At 59.4% G+C, this 16379-nt stretch overlaps 2 protein-coding genes across 2 annotated transcripts in view; one reads left to right on the top strand and one right to left on the bottom strand.

The window, feature by feature from the left end:
• Positions 1-10526, top strand: part of LOC107310720 (phosphofurin acidic cluster sorting protein 2-like) — a 35280-nt gene extending 24754 nt beyond the window's left edge. The window contains exons 4-26 of the mRNA XM_015856604.1: positions 80-169; positions 483-608; positions 805-967; positions 1119-1210; positions 1818-1898; positions 2623-2682; positions 3321-3472; positions 5505-5598; positions 5925-5996; positions 6178-6308; positions 6419-6551; positions 6661-6765; positions 7012-7118; positions 7379-7533; positions 7625-7735; positions 7808-7910; positions 8176-8208; positions 8559-8601; positions 8713-8755; positions 8840-8981; positions 9115-9338; positions 9513-9626; positions 9705-10526. Coding sequence (XP_015712090.1) covers positions 80-169; positions 483-608; positions 805-967; positions 1119-1210; positions 1818-1898; positions 2623-2682; positions 3321-3472; positions 5505-5598; positions 5925-5996; positions 6178-6308; positions 6419-6551; positions 6661-6765; positions 7012-7118; positions 7379-7533; positions 7625-7735; positions 7808-7910; positions 8176-8208; positions 8559-8601; positions 8713-8755; positions 8840-8981; positions 9115-9338; positions 9513-9626; positions 9705-9820 — 2490 coding nt within the window. The 3' untranslated portion in view covers positions 9821-10526. The remainder of the gene's footprint in view (positions 1-79; positions 170-482; positions 609-804; positions 968-1118; positions 1211-1817; positions 1899-2622; positions 2683-3320; positions 3473-5504; positions 5599-5924; positions 5997-6177; positions 6309-6418; positions 6552-6660; positions 6766-7011; positions 7119-7378; positions 7534-7624; positions 7736-7807; positions 7911-8175; positions 8209-8558; positions 8602-8712; positions 8756-8839; positions 8982-9114; positions 9339-9512; positions 9627-9704) is intronic.
• A 141-nt stretch (positions 10527-10667) lies between these two features.
• LOC107310722 (cullin-9-like) overlaps positions 10668-16379 on the bottom strand; it is a 9580-nt gene continuing 3868 nt past the window's right edge. The window contains 20 exon segments of the mRNA XM_032443615.1: positions 10668-11049; positions 11130-11332; positions 11738-11855; positions 11973-12118; positions 12203-12368; positions 12459-12681; positions 12820-12968; positions 13144-13326; positions 13404-13513; positions 13591-13752; positions 13821-13954; positions 14203-14378; positions 14458-14553; positions 14676-14781; positions 14901-15072; positions 15144-15234; positions 15324-15551; positions 15628-15733; positions 15813-16047; positions 16127-16379. The exon segment at positions 16127-16379 is cut by the window's right edge and continues 30 nt beyond it. Of these exon segments, the coding sequence (XP_032299506.1) occupies positions 10774-11049; positions 11130-11332; positions 11738-11855; positions 11973-12118; positions 12203-12368; positions 12459-12681; positions 12820-12968; positions 13144-13326; positions 13404-13513; positions 13591-13752; positions 13821-13954; positions 14203-14378; positions 14458-14553; positions 14676-14781; positions 14901-15072; positions 15144-15234; positions 15324-15551; positions 15628-15733; positions 15813-16047; positions 16127-16379 (3333 nt within the window). The 3' untranslated portion in view covers positions 10668-10773.

Below are 16379 nucleotides of genomic sequence, written 5' to 3'. Positions count from 1 at the left end.
AGCCTATGTACATGGTGCAGTGGGGTTTGTGGCCTACATGGTTCAGCTTAGCTGTGTGCACTTACTGATCTTCTTGTAGGGTTCGAAGCGAGTCCTGAGATCGAATGAATATGTTCTCCCACCTGGCGGTCTGATGGAGACTGAGCTGGAGCTGACCTTCTCACTACAGGTACCCTGTCACGCTCCCGGTGCTTCCTCACACAGCATTCCTCTGCAGGCTCAGCTTTAGGGGCTGGCTGTGAAGGGGGCAGCCTCTGAGGAGGGCTTGGATCATAACAGCACAGACTGATGCTGCTGATCAGCTGCTCCAGTGCTTTGGGGATTGTTTTGCTGGGCAGTGGGGATTTGGAGGATGATGCAATGGCCTTTGAGCAGGCCAGATCCTGCTGTGTATCAGCACTAGTGGAGAATTCTCTACCTAGCCATGTGCTATGCTGAGCCTTGCTGTCATGCTGCTGTCTCCCTATGCTTCCCTTCCCCAGTACCCACACTTTCTCAAGAGAGATGGCAATAAACTGCAGATCATGCTGCAGAGGAGGAAGAGGTACAAGAACCGCACAATCCTGGGCTACAAGACCCTTGCCGTGGGCATCATTAACATGGCTGAGGTATGGGGTGCTGGGAACAGTTTGGGAGCTTGGCATGACCTCCCTGTACCCGTGCGGGGAAGGGACCCTGGCTGGCTGGCAGGCACTCGGTGCTGAGTGCTCTGGCTTTTTTTTTTTTGGCTCCCCACGAGACCCAGGAGTGGGCTGCTGGTCACCTGTATCACCTGCCATGGGGCTTGTCTGTCTGTCTGCCTAGGTAATGCAGCACCCAACGGATGGAGGGCAGCTTCTGAGCCTCCACAGCAACATGAAGGATGTGAACATCCGAGTGGCTGAAATCAGCATCTACTCTTTGTCCAGTCAACCCATTGATCATGAGGATGGGAGTGTCCCCTCGGGTCCTAAAATCAAAGCTTCAGGTGTGTTAGTGCTCGTCACAGACCAAAACACAAGCATTTTGGGTAGGGCATGAATAACGGTGTGCATCCCCAAGCACCTACCAGCAATATTGGTTATTTGGCCTTGATATGTATCGTGTTTATCTGTGGCATCTGCAATATCTGCTTTCAGATCGTTCACCAGACATTGACAACTACTCTGAAGAAGAGGATGACAGCTTCTCCTCAGAGCAGGAGGCCAGCGATGATGCTGTGCAGGGCCAGGTAAGGGAGGTCTGGATTTCATTTTGATCCCATCTCTCAGGCAAGGATCAGGGGTCAACGGTCTCCATCACCCCAAGGTCTCACATCTCCCTAGCAAATATTACTCATGGTTTCACAGTGTAGAGAGCCACAATACCTGGCTCCTTCTCTTCTGTCATGGAGTCTGAGGGCAAGTCAGTGTAAGCAGGGCTTGTTGCCTCTCTCCCAGGTGTGCAGGCAGGGTGTTGTACTCTCTGAGCTAACCCTGGAGAGGGGAGGCCAAGAGCAGCACACATGGGTTGTGGGGAGGCTGATGAGTGCAGAGAGGAGTTTTAGATAGCAACAATGGCTGTTGAGAAGGCTGCTGTCCCTCCTCTGGACCTTACTGCCGCATTGCCTTCCTGGAGAAGCAGAGGCTGTAGGGAAGAAGATCTATTGGGGGAGAAAGCTAAGGAGGGAGCATGAGGTATGTGGAGAAGGGCAGGAGAAGTGAGAAGCCAGGCTGTGGGAGCAGAGTGGGCCAAAGCTTTTCAAATTAGGAGGTAAGTGCAGGGCAGGAAGATTCCAGGAGGTGCTGCTCCCTGAAGCATCTTGGTTGCTCTGATGTTCTGTGGTCCCTTGCCTGCAGGATCTGTTTGATGAAGAGGATGACTTGAGGAAAACCAAGAAGGCTAGGAGGAAAATGATCCGAACCACATCAATGACCAGAGTAACATCCATGTTTCCAATGTGATCAAAGCAATGGAAAGGACTGAAGTTCTCCCCTTCCTGAAGGGAAACGAGATTGGGTTTGGGGGGGCAGGGAATACTGGCACTGGTGCAGAGCAGATCAGGAAGCCATCCTGCCATTGCTGAGCTAACTTGTTGGTCATAGCCATACTGCAGCTCATGGCCTGTGCTATGCATAGCTTGGCTTTATGTAGATAGTATTCTGTGGCTTCTGTGACACAATCGCTTCTCTCTCACTGCCTGAGGAGAAGGAAGTCTGCTATGAGGAAGGCCATTAGCAGCCCTTCTGCTGCCCTGGCATTTCCTTGTCCCTGTCTGCATAAGTTCTGCAGATTCCTGGGTGCCTCCTCACTGAGTTTGTTCCCTTCTTTCCTTGATTGCAAACAGCATTTCTCAAAGAGGTGCTCTGGGAGAAAGGGCCATTAAATGGGAGAGAAAGTGCAATTTCAGCCTATAGCAGAGAGATTCAGAGTCCCTGCACCCTTTGTCGTGCTTGTATACAGCAGCTTCATGTGGAGTCCAGATTTAGTCCAAATCCAACAACAAATTTAAGGAAGGGAGTTTGCAGCTGAGCATGGGCCTATAGGCCCAGAAAAGTACCAGTGGCCTGTTAAAGATAGTAACTGCGGGCTGTGCATTTAACATCTTGAAACTTGTTTTGATAGTTTTGCTGATCTTTGTTTCCCTCCTGTGTTTTGTTTTAGCAACCAAACTTCAAGCAGAAGTTTGTGGCTTTGCTGAAGAGGTTTAAAGTGTCTGAGGAGGTAAGAAGCAGGAAGGCTGACCCACCTGTCAGTATCTCTTTGCAGATGTATAGATATCAGGGCGCTGGTTTCCACTAACTGGAGGTATGAGGCATAAGCTGCAGGTGTTCACAACCAGAGGTATTGTGAGATATGGCGTGGACTGGGGTTTGGCCTTTCCAAAGCTTTCTTCTTCAAGAAGGAAGCTCTGAGCCTCACGATTAAATCCAAGACACCTTCCAAAAGTGCTTGTTGGGGAAAGTGGCCATGTGTGGAAGGGTGTTGTCATACATTGGCGTTGTGCTAGGAAGTGGCATTACAGGGACTGCGCTCATCCTGCTCATCACTTAGAGCAGCCTTGTATCAGCATTTGAGTAACTGGCCTAGGCTGGGCACCTGCTGTGAGCTCATGGCACTGCTGGTGGAGGTCTGCCAAGGATTCTTACCTCCAGGGGCTGTGGCTGTCTGAGATTCCTTCAGACATCCTGCTCATGGCCATCTCCCGTGGCCAATGACAATGTCACTTGCTCCTTCTGTGGGCTAGATTTGGCTCCCTGAGGTCAGAGCTGCAGTGCTGGTAGGAGGGAGCCTGCATGTGCCTTGTCTGGAATGCAGGTGACTCCATATCTCTTCATTGCCCTCTGGGCTTGGTCTCACAGGTCCTGGATTCTGACCCTGTCGACCAGACCCAGGAGGTGGAGGAAGACCTGGGCTTGCTCTATGACAGCCTGGAAGAGTGCAACAACAGCGACAGTGGCCCAGAAATTGAGGACAATGAGAGTGTGCACAGTACACCCAAGCCCACCCTGAGGTAAGGATCATAGGAAGCCACAGGCCAACAGCACAGTCCGTGGAGCCTGAAGAAATGCTTTCTGATGCTTTTCTGTTGCTTGGACTAATGCAGGCATCGTCACCTCTCTGTTCTCATTGCCATCTCCTGTTGGCACATCTGAGCTCCTCCCTTTCATATCCTGTTTTAAAACCACCTCAAAACTGCCCATTAAAATTGTGTTCATTCATATTTAGTTTCACTTAATTTCCTCCCAGTCCAGCACCTGACACTGTTCCTGATCTGCTGGAAGAGTTTGTCCTTGATCTCAGCCCCCTGCTGTTCCCAGCCCTGATATCTTTCTGCTGACAGTCCTGACCTTCCCAGTTTCTCCACACCAAAGCATGCCTGTCTTTTGAGTGCATTGTCTCATGACTGCTAGGGCTAGTTCCTGGGTCCCTGTAAGGTCTGCATGCAGTGTTCCAGCCTTCTGTAGAGGTGTGTGTTAGCAACCATCAGTGATGTTCCTCATCCTACTTACTCCCCAGACACCCTGTGGCTTGCCTTGCTCTCCCAAGCACTGCTGCATTTGGCACAGAGGTCTCCAGTGGACCATGCAATGGAACCAGGCTTGTTTCCCATGTGTTCTGCATTCACCTGGCCTCTCTGCTCCTGGCTGTTCTGTTTCTGTGCTGTCCTTTTGTGGCAAAGTTACCTTCTATCCTCTTTCTGCTTGGCTGCCTCACAGTGCCCCAGGTCTCTTCTAGCCAAGCCAAGATTACTTGTCCTTATTGTTTCCATAGCTAAGTATTTAAATCTAGTTTGGAGTAGTTTGAATCCCTGCTGAAGGTGCTCAGCAGGGGCAGCAGACTTGGTCTGCATAGGCAAGATGTGTGAAGAGAGAACTTCTGAATTCCAGAACCACTTGAAGGCACTGGGAAGGAAAAGGAACAGGGATCATATCCCTCACATCTACGAGCTGTTGTAAGATGGCAGATGTGTGGGCAGCTGTGTAGGTGGTCTGCTTGGATCTCTAAAAGGAATTTCATGTGAGCTCTCCCCAAAAGGCTTTAAAGAAACAAAGGTGCTGCGGAAGAAAAAAGAAGATCTTCTTTGGGTCAGATGGCACTTAACGCACATAAACTATTTCAGCTATGTAAACTGTGAGGAAGGTCTGTTAAGAGTGTTTAAAAGTAGGACCTGGCTCTGATCCTGCAGGTCCCTACCTGCAGACATCTGCTTTCTGGGAAGGCATCTGGGACAAGTGCGGGTTGGTGTTTGCACCTGCCCTTACGGCATTCCTTGGGCATTAGCTCTTTCTGGTAGGGAAGCCTGTTGTGCCCTGAGATGATTTTCAGCCCATTTGGTGTCCCTAGCTTGGTCTGCTCTCAGTTGTCTCAGTTTCTGGCAGTGCTGAGTGTGTATCTCATTGAGTTCCTGTTAAAGGCTCTGTACTTCTGAGTAGAAATGAGAGCCATGTATAGGCTGTGTGTTTCCAATGCCCTGCATAGCATTCTCACCTTTGTCTGAAGACCAAAAGCAAAGGAGCAAATGGCTCCTTAGGGACTGAGAATGTGGATTGGGGTAAGGTGGTAGTTTGTTGGGTACAGAAAGGCTGAGCAAAAGGTTTGTGTAAAGCTGAACCTGCTGAGGCTCTGACTCAGTTGTACCAGCAGGAGAGCCTCTACACTCATGTATATGATCCAGAGGCATCCAACATAACAAAAGGGAAGGCATGAAGACAGGTTGGTTGAGGCGGCAGTGACATCAGGGTATGCTGTATCCTGGTAGGATTATTGCAACAGTGCAGAGGAGCCTGAGAGAAAACTCCTTGTAGTTTTAATGGCTCATGGAAGTGACTGCTGGAAGCGAGCATGGTTTGGTCAGGCTGCTGAGCACATACACGGGTGTCTGCCCCTGTGTCCCACTAGGGACCGCTCTGCAGTGCTCTGTGCTTGGGATAGGCTGGCGGGGGCGTGCTGGGATCATGGTGACTTTGTTCCTCTCTTATTCCTGCCTTTTTCTCTCCCATCTGTCTGTCTGTCCGTCCGTCCGTCTGTCTGTTTCTCTGCAGGCGTTTCTTTGAGGGAGTCTCTCATTCTGGTTCCCAGACTGAGATCGGCAGTCTGCACAGCCAGAAAGGGCAGGACCAAGAGGCGGGCAGCCCTGTGAGTTACACCACCACCACCACCACTACCACCTCCTGCCCCTTCCCTCCCCGGCCAGCCCAGCATCCCCGCAGTGCCTGCAGCTCCCTCTGAGACTGCTCCTCCCAGCAGCACCTGCCTGGGGCTGCTCCTTCCCTTCTTTCCTCTTCTTTCTCCCAGTGCAGGCAGACAGGTAGTGATGGCCTTCCAGGCAAGGCAGGGGGACATCCTCTGAGGCTGGTCCCAGAGTGTGGGAGCCTGTGTTCCGCAAGGTCCCACTGCAGGCATTGAGTCATTCCCCACACAGGGCACTCCATCCCACTCTGATCCTGCTCCCTGTCCCCTAGGGAGAAGCAGAAAAGCGGAAGCCAGGAGCGCCACGAGCACAGGAAGAGCCAGGATCTGAGGTCCCTGTAGTGGTGAGTCCAGTGTGTGGGGCACATGTGGAGTGGGGCTGGAGTGAGAGTGGGAGATAGGGCTGCAGGAGATGCAACCCTGAGGCCCTGTAGCCTTTGCTCTCCTGTGGGATCTATCCTGGATTGGGGTCCCCGTGGGCATGTGGAACACAGTGTGTGCAGCGAGACCATGTGTGGCCCACAGGAACTGGCTGCAGAGGAGCCGTGTCCCCGACTGGCCCCCCCTGAGGCTGCCACCAGGGAGAGCAGTGTGGACAGGCTGGCCCAGCTGGGCCCTGGAACCAAATCCGAGCTCTCCAGTGCCGTGTCACCCAGGTAAGGTGTTGCTGAGAAGGCTCACACCGACTCCCATCAGTGAGCAGGGCAGTGGTGGAGATGGGACATCTCCCCCTCCCGGTGTCATGTCTCCTGCTTCTCGCTCACAGCAAGGCAGAGAGCAAGCAGTTGTGGCGTCCCCGCAGCACCTCGGTGAAGGACCGGCAGAGCTCCAAGGGACAGAGTGGTCGCACCAGCAGCCTGGACAGTGAGAGCTCCCCGGACTCATGGCACAGCACCCAGGTGAGGCCCTGGTGCCATCTCACCTGATGGTTTTATGGGGCCTTCTGTCGCAGCTGCTTACAGCTGGGGCACCCTGCTGGGCTTAACCTTGGTGGGGATGTTGTCCTAGGTGCCCCGAAAGTCTGTTTATGATCAACTGAACCAGATCCTGGTCTCAGATGAGCAGCTTCCAGAGAGCATCGTGCTGGTGAATGTCGCTGAATGGCAGGGGCAGGTGAGTAGAGGCAGAGGGAGCTGGATGTGTGTGTGTCCCACAGGCTTGTCCCAGCTATGGCAGCGTGTCCAAGGCTGGCTTTGAGGCAAAAATAAAAACTTGGGTTGAGACACGCTACATGTCCATGCTCTGGCTCTTGTCCTGATGTGGGGATGCTTGAGTGCTCAGCCCAGGATGTGCTGGGCTGCATCCCAAAGGTGAGTGGGGCCTGGGTGGTTTCTAATCCAAAGCCCTCTCCCTTGGCAGTATGTGAGTGAGCAGCTCCAGGCACACAAACAGCTGGTCGTTTCCACCTGCTCAGTGGCAGACATCCAGGCGGCCTTCAACACCACGGTCTCCCGTATCCAGCGATAGTGAGTATAGCTTGGGCTTGGTCTGGCAGCTCCCTCTGGCTGCCAGGAATGGCATTGGGTTCCCCAGGGGTTCAGTAGGATTTTGGAGCTTTGGGTGCAGCTATGGGAGCTGGTGTAGGCCTGGGGGAGAGCAGGAGGTTGCAGCCCACATGAGCTGGAAATAGGCAGCAGTGGGGTTCTGGTGCTTCCCACCCGTCATGCTGCTGCATGCTGATTCCAATGGGAGCCCATCACAGTCTCATCTCTTCTCCCTTTGGCAGCTGTAACTGTAACTCCCACATGCCCCCCCCAGTGAAGGTAGTTGTGGCAGGGGACCAGAGCTACCTGAGCGTCGTCCTCCGGTTCTTCGTGGAGCAGCTGGCCAGCAAGACGCCCGACTGGCTCAACTACCTTCGTTTCCTGCTTGTGCCACTGGGTGAGAGCTGCCACTGGCCTGGCCACGGGGCTGCCTGCCACCCTGCCACGTTCCCCTGCCCAGAGCCAACGCTGCCCTTCTCCCCGCACAGGCTCTCACCCTCTCGCCAAGTACCTGGCATCAGTGGATAACAAGTACAGCACTCTGTTCCTGGACACGGCGTGGCGGGAGCTGTTCAGCAGGGCTGAGCCCCCCACTGCAGGTGAGGAGTGGGGCTATTGGGCTGGCAGTGCCCGGCTGTCCCCGGGGCCCTCACTGCTCCCTCTGCCTGCAGACACTGTGGACATTGCGGGCCGCGTTGCCCAGTTCATCGCTGGAGCGAGTCTGTCTCACCAGCTGCCCATCTCCGAGGCCATGCTGACCTACAAGCAGAAGAGGTGAGCGTGGCCTGGGGGTGCCTCGTGCAGCCCCAGCGTGGGTTGTGCCTGGGACAGGGCTGTGGGAGATGGGGGACGAGCTGAGCAAGGCCATCTGCTGACCCCTGTGTAGCAACTGGGGGCTGTGGCAACCCCAGCAGTGGGGACTGACCACTGGGCTGGGCTGGGCTGAGGGCCGCCAGCCAGCGCTGCGCTGCCCAGGGGTTGACGCTCGTGTTCCGGCTGCACTCTCACCTCTCCCTTCTCTTGGTTTCTGGCACCCAAGGAAGAGAAGTCTCTATTTTGATTTTTATATCAGGTATTGGCTTGTGCTTGCTGTGCCGCTGCCTGGCCCTCCCTCCCCCCTCCTATGTGCGTCCACCCCCTGTGCCGTGCAGAGGAGCCGTGGCCCCACAATGGGGCAGGGCTGCCCTCCCGCATGCCAGCCTCTCCCAGCACCAGAGGAGCCGACTCCTTGCCTCCTTGTGTAGTGTGCCCTGTGCTGCCATGTCGGGGACAGGGAGCCCCATGGGAGGGAGGGCAGAGAAAGAGGGTCCTGGTGGCCAGGAGCCAGCGTCGGCCCCTTCCGGTGTGGGGGTCCCAAGACATCTAGGTTGGCCAACATGGCAGGTGTGCCCAGCCCCTCACCAGCCTCTCTTCCTTGTGCAGCCCCGATGAGGACTCCTGCCAGAAGTTCATACCCTTTGTGGGGGTAAGTGTGTTGAGGAGCCCACAGGCAGCTGGGCTCCAGGGGGAGAAGGGGCAGTGTACAGCCCTGCTGGTACCAGCAGCTGGGGATCATTTGACTTGTCTCTCCTTGCAGGTTGTGAAGGTGGGCCTGGTGGAGCAGTCCTTCAGTGCCTCTGGTGAGTTCCTGTGAGCCCCTCGTTTGAGCCTCACCGTGGTGAGGTCCTGTCAGTGTCCCCCTGACCCCCTCGTTTCCTCTGCAGTGGACTCAGATGATGCCACGGCCTGCACCCCTTCGCTGCTGAGCTCAGTACCAGCTGCTGGCAGTGCATCCCCCTATGGCAAGGAGCCTGTGAGCACCCCGCCACCCTCCCCATCCGTCAGCAGCGGCCTCTCAGGTGCTGGGTAAGGAAGTGGGGCTGGCACAGGAGAGTTGGAGGTGCTCCCTGGCCAGGCTGCTGCATCCCAGGGTTATGGGGTCAGCGTGCTCCCAGCACAGGTTGCAGCTGTGCCACGGGGTGCTGCCCATCTTGCCCAGGTCTCTGAGCCCCGGCGTGGAGGTGATGGGCCTGCAGGTGGACTACTGGACAACACAAGGGCTGGATAGGAAGAAGGAGGGTGAGAAGAGGGAGACGGGCATCAAGAACACACTCAAGAGCAACTTCCGCTCGCTCCAGGTCAGCCGCATCCCTGGTGTTGGGGAGCTGGTGCCGCCCAGCACTATGGCCATGACCGTGGTCACCAAGGAGAAGAACAAGAAAGGTAACTCCTGAACCCACCCTTGGGTGCTTGGCACTGCAGGGCCACAGCCAGTTGCACAAAAGACAGTGGGAGGGCAGGCTGAGAGCAGCTGGGGAAGGCAGCCCTGGGGTGAGGGCTGCCACCCACTGCACCGTGTGCATCTGCTAACACTGGTATTCTGACTTTGGCCCTCAGTGATGTTCCTGAGCAAGAAACCAAAAGAGAAGGACCTAGAACCCAAAAGCCAAGTCATCGAAGGGATCACACGTCTCATCTGCACAGCCAAACACCAGAACACCATGCTGCGAGGTGAGGGCAGGCATTAACCCCCGGGGACACCCAGCTGCCCCGGGCAGGGCTGTGCCTCACTGCTCTGTCTCCTGTCAGTCTCCATAGATGGGGTGGAATGGAACGACGTGAAGTTTTTCCAGCTGGCAGCACAGTGGCCAACACACGTCAAGTACCTCCCCGTGGGCATCTTCGGCTACTCAAAGAGCGCGTGAGCTGCGGTGCAGTCCTGAAACAGAGCTGTGGAGGGTTAATGGGAGGAGGCACAGAGACGGAGGTGCTCTCATCCCACTGTTCCATGGCCCTGAAGAGGGAACACCACACCCACATCACTCCCTGTGGGCCAACATCCATGAAGGTGAGGCCACTAAGACTGGGTCTGCACATCCTCCGCTACCAGCCAGGGCACTGTGCCGTCTGCCTCCCCTGCCCCCTCCCCAGCAGCTTGGGACAAGGGCTGGCACCGGCCACGAGCCTGGCGGGGCCCTGGGCCACCTCCCCAGCTCCGCAGGCGCCAGGGCCCCAGCTGGGCTGGGCCTGGGCAGTACCCCAGCACCAGAGCGGAGCTGTGCAGGGTGGGGGCCAGTGCTGAGCAGGGCCTCCACACCTGCCCTTCACCAGAGCAGCCCGCTGGGGCCTGGCCCTGCCCCATGGGGCTGAGCCTCAGCAGTTCCCCTGTCCCCGTGCAGCCCCGGTGCTGCTGCTACCCTCACGTCCAACGTCCTGGCCAGCCCTGCCACACAGTGCTGCCAGCTGGAGATACAGCATGGGGGCACCTGGAGTTTTTTGGTTGGTTTTTTTTGGTTGGTTTTTTTTTTGGGTTTTGTTTTGTTTTTTTTTTTACAAGATTCTATTTTTTTTAAACTTATTGTACGGTTACTTTTCAGGATTAATTTTAATAAATTAATGCTGGTACCATTATGGCAGGGCTGTGCGGCTCCCTCCGTGCCCAAGGGCAATGATGTAAGGACAGCCTTGCTCCTGCGGCCCCTCCAGCAGGCAGGGCCAGGGGTGACATCTCTCCTCTGGGACTGAGAATCAGCTGCAGCTCTGACACATTAGTAGATGGCACCAAACACAACCAGGCTTGTTTATTCCCAGTACAGCCCTGAGTCCTCAGGCAGTGATGGGCTGGGCTCAGCTTGTGCCCTGCCAGCTCAGTCCTTCTCTACCGAAAGGTGGAGAACGTCTGTTTTCTTTCAGCAGAGGCTGGATTTGCTGCTGTCTTGATCTCTACGGTCTGAAAAGCAACCTGGGGCTGGGATGGGGCTGGTGGGGGCTCAGCAGAAACGTACTCCAGGACATGAGGCCTCTCATCCTGGCGCCGGAGGTAGCCCTGGTTCAGCAGGTGCAGGACACAGGACAGCACGTCCACACTGTGACAGCAGAAGCTCAGGAACTGCAGGCCCGGTCCCAGCTCACCCTTCTCACAGGCACTGATCACCTGCAACACCACACGAGCACATCACTCTTCACTCAACGCCCAGCAGCCCCTCTCTGCCCCCAGACCTTCAGCCTCCATACCTTAAACACCAGGTTGTCGATGTGCAGCTGCTTTTCCGCCTTGAGGATGCGGGTGATGAGGCAGCACAGGACGTTCCTCTTCTTCTCCAAGGCGCTGCCCTCAGCCCTCTCTGCCCGCAGGTACCTCTGCCGGGGCAGCAGCCTCAGGTGGCGGCCAGAGGCCTGGGCCAGGGCCGCCCGGTTCAGCCGCAGGGCACCTGGAGCTGCATCCGGCCCACGGTCAGCCAGGCCCTGAGCTGGTCCCTGAAGGAGCCCCAGGAGGCCTGTGTGGCTGCTGGAACCAGCCTGGGGCCTCCCGCTGCTGCCTCTGTAGCTCTCACCCTGATCCCTGTCCTTCCACAAAGCCTCAAGCCCATCGCACACACCCAACACCCTGCAAAGACCTCAGACCCAGCCAACCTCAGACATTGGGCCCCCGCACACCATTCCCGAACCCCACAATCAGTCTCTGCCTCCAGTTTCCTGCCCTAATCTCACACCCAGACCCAGGTGTCAGCAGCCAGATGCACCAAGCCCAATTACTTACATCCCAAACTCCCACTTCCCCACCCAGCACCACAAGGAGCCAGGCCAGCACTGCCCCAGGGAGATCCCAGCCCCACACTCACCCCCCTGCGTGCAGCTCTGCACCAGGATGCCATCACCGTGGGTCAGCGGGGCCAGGGCCTGGTGCACCAGCTCTGCAGGGAGCCCCGTTGCCTGCAGCAGGGCGTCCACCGCCACCTCCTGCAGAGGGATGGAGGGCAACGAGCGGGCAGGAACATCCCCGCCCCAAGGAGCAGCAGAACACCCCCAGAAGGCGCCGGCAGCCACGGCCCTCCCGCCCCACGGCCCGGCTCCTACCTCAGCGCTGTTGAAGCGCAGCAGGACGAACATCTGCAGCGTGGACACGTGCAGGACGCAGTCTCCGAATCGCAGCTCGGCGCGGCCCAGCCACGTCCACTGCAGCCGCCGGGGCCTCGCGCACACCCAGCCCGGACGGCTCTGGCCTGCCAGGGCAGCGTCAGCCTCGCGGCCACTCCCAATGCCCCCACACCGCCAGCCCAGAGCCCCGACCCCAGCGCCGCACTCACTGTGCTGCCAAAAGGCCGCGAACTCATCCAGCGGGGAGCTCAGCGCCGCCGGGAACAACCTGCGGGGCTCCTGCACGTAGCACAGCGGGGACACGGGCCAGCAGCGCGGGGACAGCACCAGCACCTCCACCTCCGGCACATCTGCCGCAGGGGCCTCCCCCGGAGCCTGGACGCAGGGACAGAGAGCGGCTCAGGACGGGCCCAGGACGGGCTGGTAACGGTACGGCCCCGACCCCCATCCCTCCCTGCCCCTCACCTCGGCCTCGGGGCTCTCCGTGCCCAGGCCCCGCTCCAGCAGCCGCCGGTCCCGCTCCTGCAGCCGGAAGAGGCGGAAGTGCCGCCGCAGCTCCTCGGACTCCACCAGGTCGCTCAGCATCTCCTGGGGGAAGCGGCGGGGGAAGCACAGCCCCATCTGCTCCACCACGGCCCCTTCCAGCCAGGACGGCCCCTGTGCCAGCAGCCGGTCCCCCAGGTACAGCCTGACACAGCCGCACGTCAGGGCCGCCTCGGCCCCATGGACAACGGCCCTGCCACCACCGGGACGGGCCCCGCAGAGCCACGGAGCCCCGGGCCCCTGAGCCCTTCCCTCCCCAGGGCACGGCAGGGGCAGCGCTCACCGGTAGAAGTGCTCGAAGGTGTGGGCGAACTCCAGGCCGCCAAAGACCACGAAGGGCTCCAGGATCTGCTGCAGCTGCCCCGTGCTGCCCACGGCCCCGTGCAGCTCCTGCACCTTCCTGTCCAGGTAGCGGGCAAACCGCTCGCTCACCTGCAGAGGAATGGCACAGCGGTGTGGGACAGGGCGGCCGCAGGGGGACAGGGCACAGGTAGGAGCCCCGGGGCATCAGAAGGGGAGATGTGACCCGACCCAGGCAGGGAGCACAGCAGGGCTGTGTTCCCACAGCTGGGCATCCACAAGGGCCACGCTGGGCCGCTGGACTCACGTGCAGGGCGGTCAGGAAGGAGAGCTGCAGCAGAGCCCCAGCAAAGCCCTGGCCCAGGGCTGCCACAAAGGCGGCCTGCTGCCCAAAGAGCTCCTCTGTGGCACCGCGCAGGCGCCGGTACAGCGCACAGTACTGCTCCACCATGTCCAGTGCCTGCCCCGACACCTCCAGGAACCGCTGCACCTGCGGGCACAGCCCAGAGTTCAGCCTGCACTGGGACCGCAGTGGGCCCCGCTGGCACTGACCGCCCCGCACCCTACCTGCTGCTGCACCACGCCACGCCAGCACCGCACCATGTCCCACAGGCCTCCAGACTTCACTGCCACTGCCACCCGGGCTGGTGTCTCCTTCTTCCTGCCCTCCTTCCCACCTGCCATGGCACGGCCGAGGCTCAGCCCCTCATGTTGCCCCTCGCCTGGCCACGCAGGAAGGCAGCCCTGCACTCACCCACAGCTCCCTCCTCCTCTGGCTCCACACCACCCGGGTCCACGTGCACCAGGAGCTGGGTCAGGCGCCGCACACAGGAACCGAAAGCGTCGCTGCGGGGCAGCTCTGTGCTCCCCAGGTACTTGCCCAGCAGCCAGGCCAGAGAGCTGATGCCGCTGGGGTCTGACGGGATGCAGAGACTCAAGGGGGGCCTCGGGCACCATGGGGAGGGCCCGGGATGACAGTGGTACCTGGGCTGGTGATGCTCTGCACCACGGGGGTCACCAGGGCCTCCCAGCACGTCCTGCCCAGGGCTCGGGCCACCTCGTCATCAGGAAGGAAGCGGTCAGCGAAGTCTTGCTCGTGCTGTAATGCCCCATTCAACCTGCAACAGTGAGTGGGCAGCACGGTATGGCAGCAAGCATCCACCAACTGCACACGGAACCACCTCGCCAGTCAGGGGGCAACGGGCATCGCACCCGGCCCTGCCCCTCACCAGGAAGGACACTGCTGCAGCCCCACTCCTCCCAGGGCAGGACTCAGCCTCTGCCTCCTGTCCCTCTTGGGCTGACAGCAGCACCCCTGCTGCCTCTGGACCCCAGGGACAGATGGCACAGCCCACACGCCACTCACTTGCCAAAGAGCTGCAGCAGCTGCTCCCGATCCTGGTGGATCTCCTGGCACCAGGCGTGTGCTCGAGCACTACAGAAGAGGAACGTGCGCCGGCACAGCTGCTCCTTGAAGATGGGCCAGAAGGTGGGCTTGGGCCCCAGCACTTCAATGCCACGCACACGCGTGTCGATGCCCCCCTGCAGGAAAGTGCAACCCTGAGCTCTGTGTCCATCCCCAATGTCCGCTGCCATGGCCCGGGCTGGCCACAGCTCCCACCTGCTGGCACCGCTTCACCCGGATCTGGATGATGGGCCAGAAGCGCGTCATGTTCTCCAGCAGCACCACCCTGCTGGCTGAGGGCAAGACGGTCACCTGCAGGCAGATGGGAGCTCTCAGTGTGGGCAGTGAGAGCAGACACCCACACGTGCCCAGTCAGCCCCAGTGCAGCCACGGCCGGGATTGCCCCACGGCCCAGCAGCACTGGTTGCACTTACTGCGTTCAGCTCCGTCCGGACGTCAGCGGGGCTGTCTCCCCCAAGCACCACCACGCGGGCTGGCATGTAGCTCGAGTCCTCGCTGGCCACCAGCATGCTCAACTCCCTGCATGGCAAACACGGCACTGCCCTGCAGCTCCCATCCACATCCAGCAACCCCAGCATGGGGCCACAGGGACAGCGTGCGTGGAGCCCCGCAGCCATCTCCTCCCCGCACAGCCCTACCGGACCACCACCCCGCACTGCATGTGGATGGTGATGTAGTGCGAGCCAGTGCTGCCGTTCGATTCCCAGTAGGTCTTGGGGTTCCTGTCTGTCAGCTTGCTGGCGCGGTGCGGGTTGGAGGAGACCTGCACCTTTTCCCAGCACTTGTCCTCCTTAACGTCCACGCTGGGGCCTGCAGGGAGAGCACACACAGCCTCCAGCTGCTGCTGGGACACGGGGCCCGGCTCCCACTCCTGCACTCACCTCGGCACAGGTTGCGCAGAAAGACGTCAAAGAAGGGGATGCTGATGGGCCGCTGGCTGCGGCGGTGCTCCTCAATCTGCCCCAGCACCACCTGGGGATGGGGACGGGGCCACGCAGTCAGCGGGGGCCTCATCCTTCTCCCCAAGTCCCCAGGCAGGGTAGTTCAGACACCCAGCCCACCTGGATGCAGCCAGCCAAGATGCTGCCTGTTAGCTTCCTGTAGAGCGCGGCGTGCCTCTCGCAGTCGCTCAACAGCTCCAGCAGGGATGGTGCCAGCGGCAGGGCCGGGCCGTGCTTGTCCAGGGCTTTGGCCACAGCCTCACGGGCGCCTGCACTGCACATCCCCACGGCACAGTCTTTGCTGGTGGTAGCCAGGCGGTGTAAGAAGCCCACCGCCTCCTGCACCACCTGCGGGGACACGGCCCTCAGCCGGTGGCACGCAGCACAGCCCTCCCTGCCCCCAGGAGCACCAAGGCCCTCTCACCTCACGGTCGCTGCTGTGGGCGCTCAGGAAGGACAGGCACGGCTCCACGCACTCATGCCAGGGCAGCGCGTCCTCCTGATAACCGTCCAGGAACACACTCAGGATCCTGCACGACAGATGGAGCCGCTCAGTCTGGGCCATAAGGCAGCTGCACCCCGAGCCCCCACGCTCTGACCAAGCCCCACCTGAAGATTCGCAGCCCCACGGCCTTCTCTGCCCCTGGCAGCTCGAGGCTGCGCAGCAGTGGACGGAAGCATCGGTGCTCCTGCAGCTGCCGGGATGCCTCACTGGCAGGAACGGCGGCCACGCCGCAGAGCTGCCGTTCCAGGGCCACCACCACGTCCTCGGGCAGCACGCCGTCCCACAAGCTGCCTGCAGGAGCCCGTGTCTCCCTCGCCTCCGTCAGCAGGGCCTCGGCACCTGCGGGACAGGCAGTGCAGGACAAGATCCTCAGCCCCTACCTGCGAGGCTGTGGCACGGAGGGCCACCCGCACAGTACCTGGCATCTCAGGGCCATAGGGCAGCTGGTGCTCTGCCAGGTGGTTGATGATGCTGAGGGCCAGCATGGTGCTGGGGCAGCCGGAGTCCCGTCCAGCCTGCCAGCAGCTCTGCAGTACCACAGGGAGATCACAGCCCACCAGCTGCTCTGCCAGGACCCGGTGCCCATCCACCAGCATCCTCACCACCAGCAGCCCGTTCTGCACGCCCGAGGAGCCCCTGCGGTTATGCAGCCGTGTGGGCACCTTCCTCCC

This window comes from Coturnix japonica, chromosome 3 (assembly GCF_001577835.2).
Source record: "Coturnix japonica isolate 7356 chromosome 3, Coturnix japonica 2.1, whole genome shotgun sequence".
NCBI lineage: Eukaryota > Metazoa > Chordata > Aves > Galliformes > Phasianidae > Coturnix > Coturnix japonica.
This window is presented reverse-complemented; position numbering and strand designations above follow the sequence as displayed.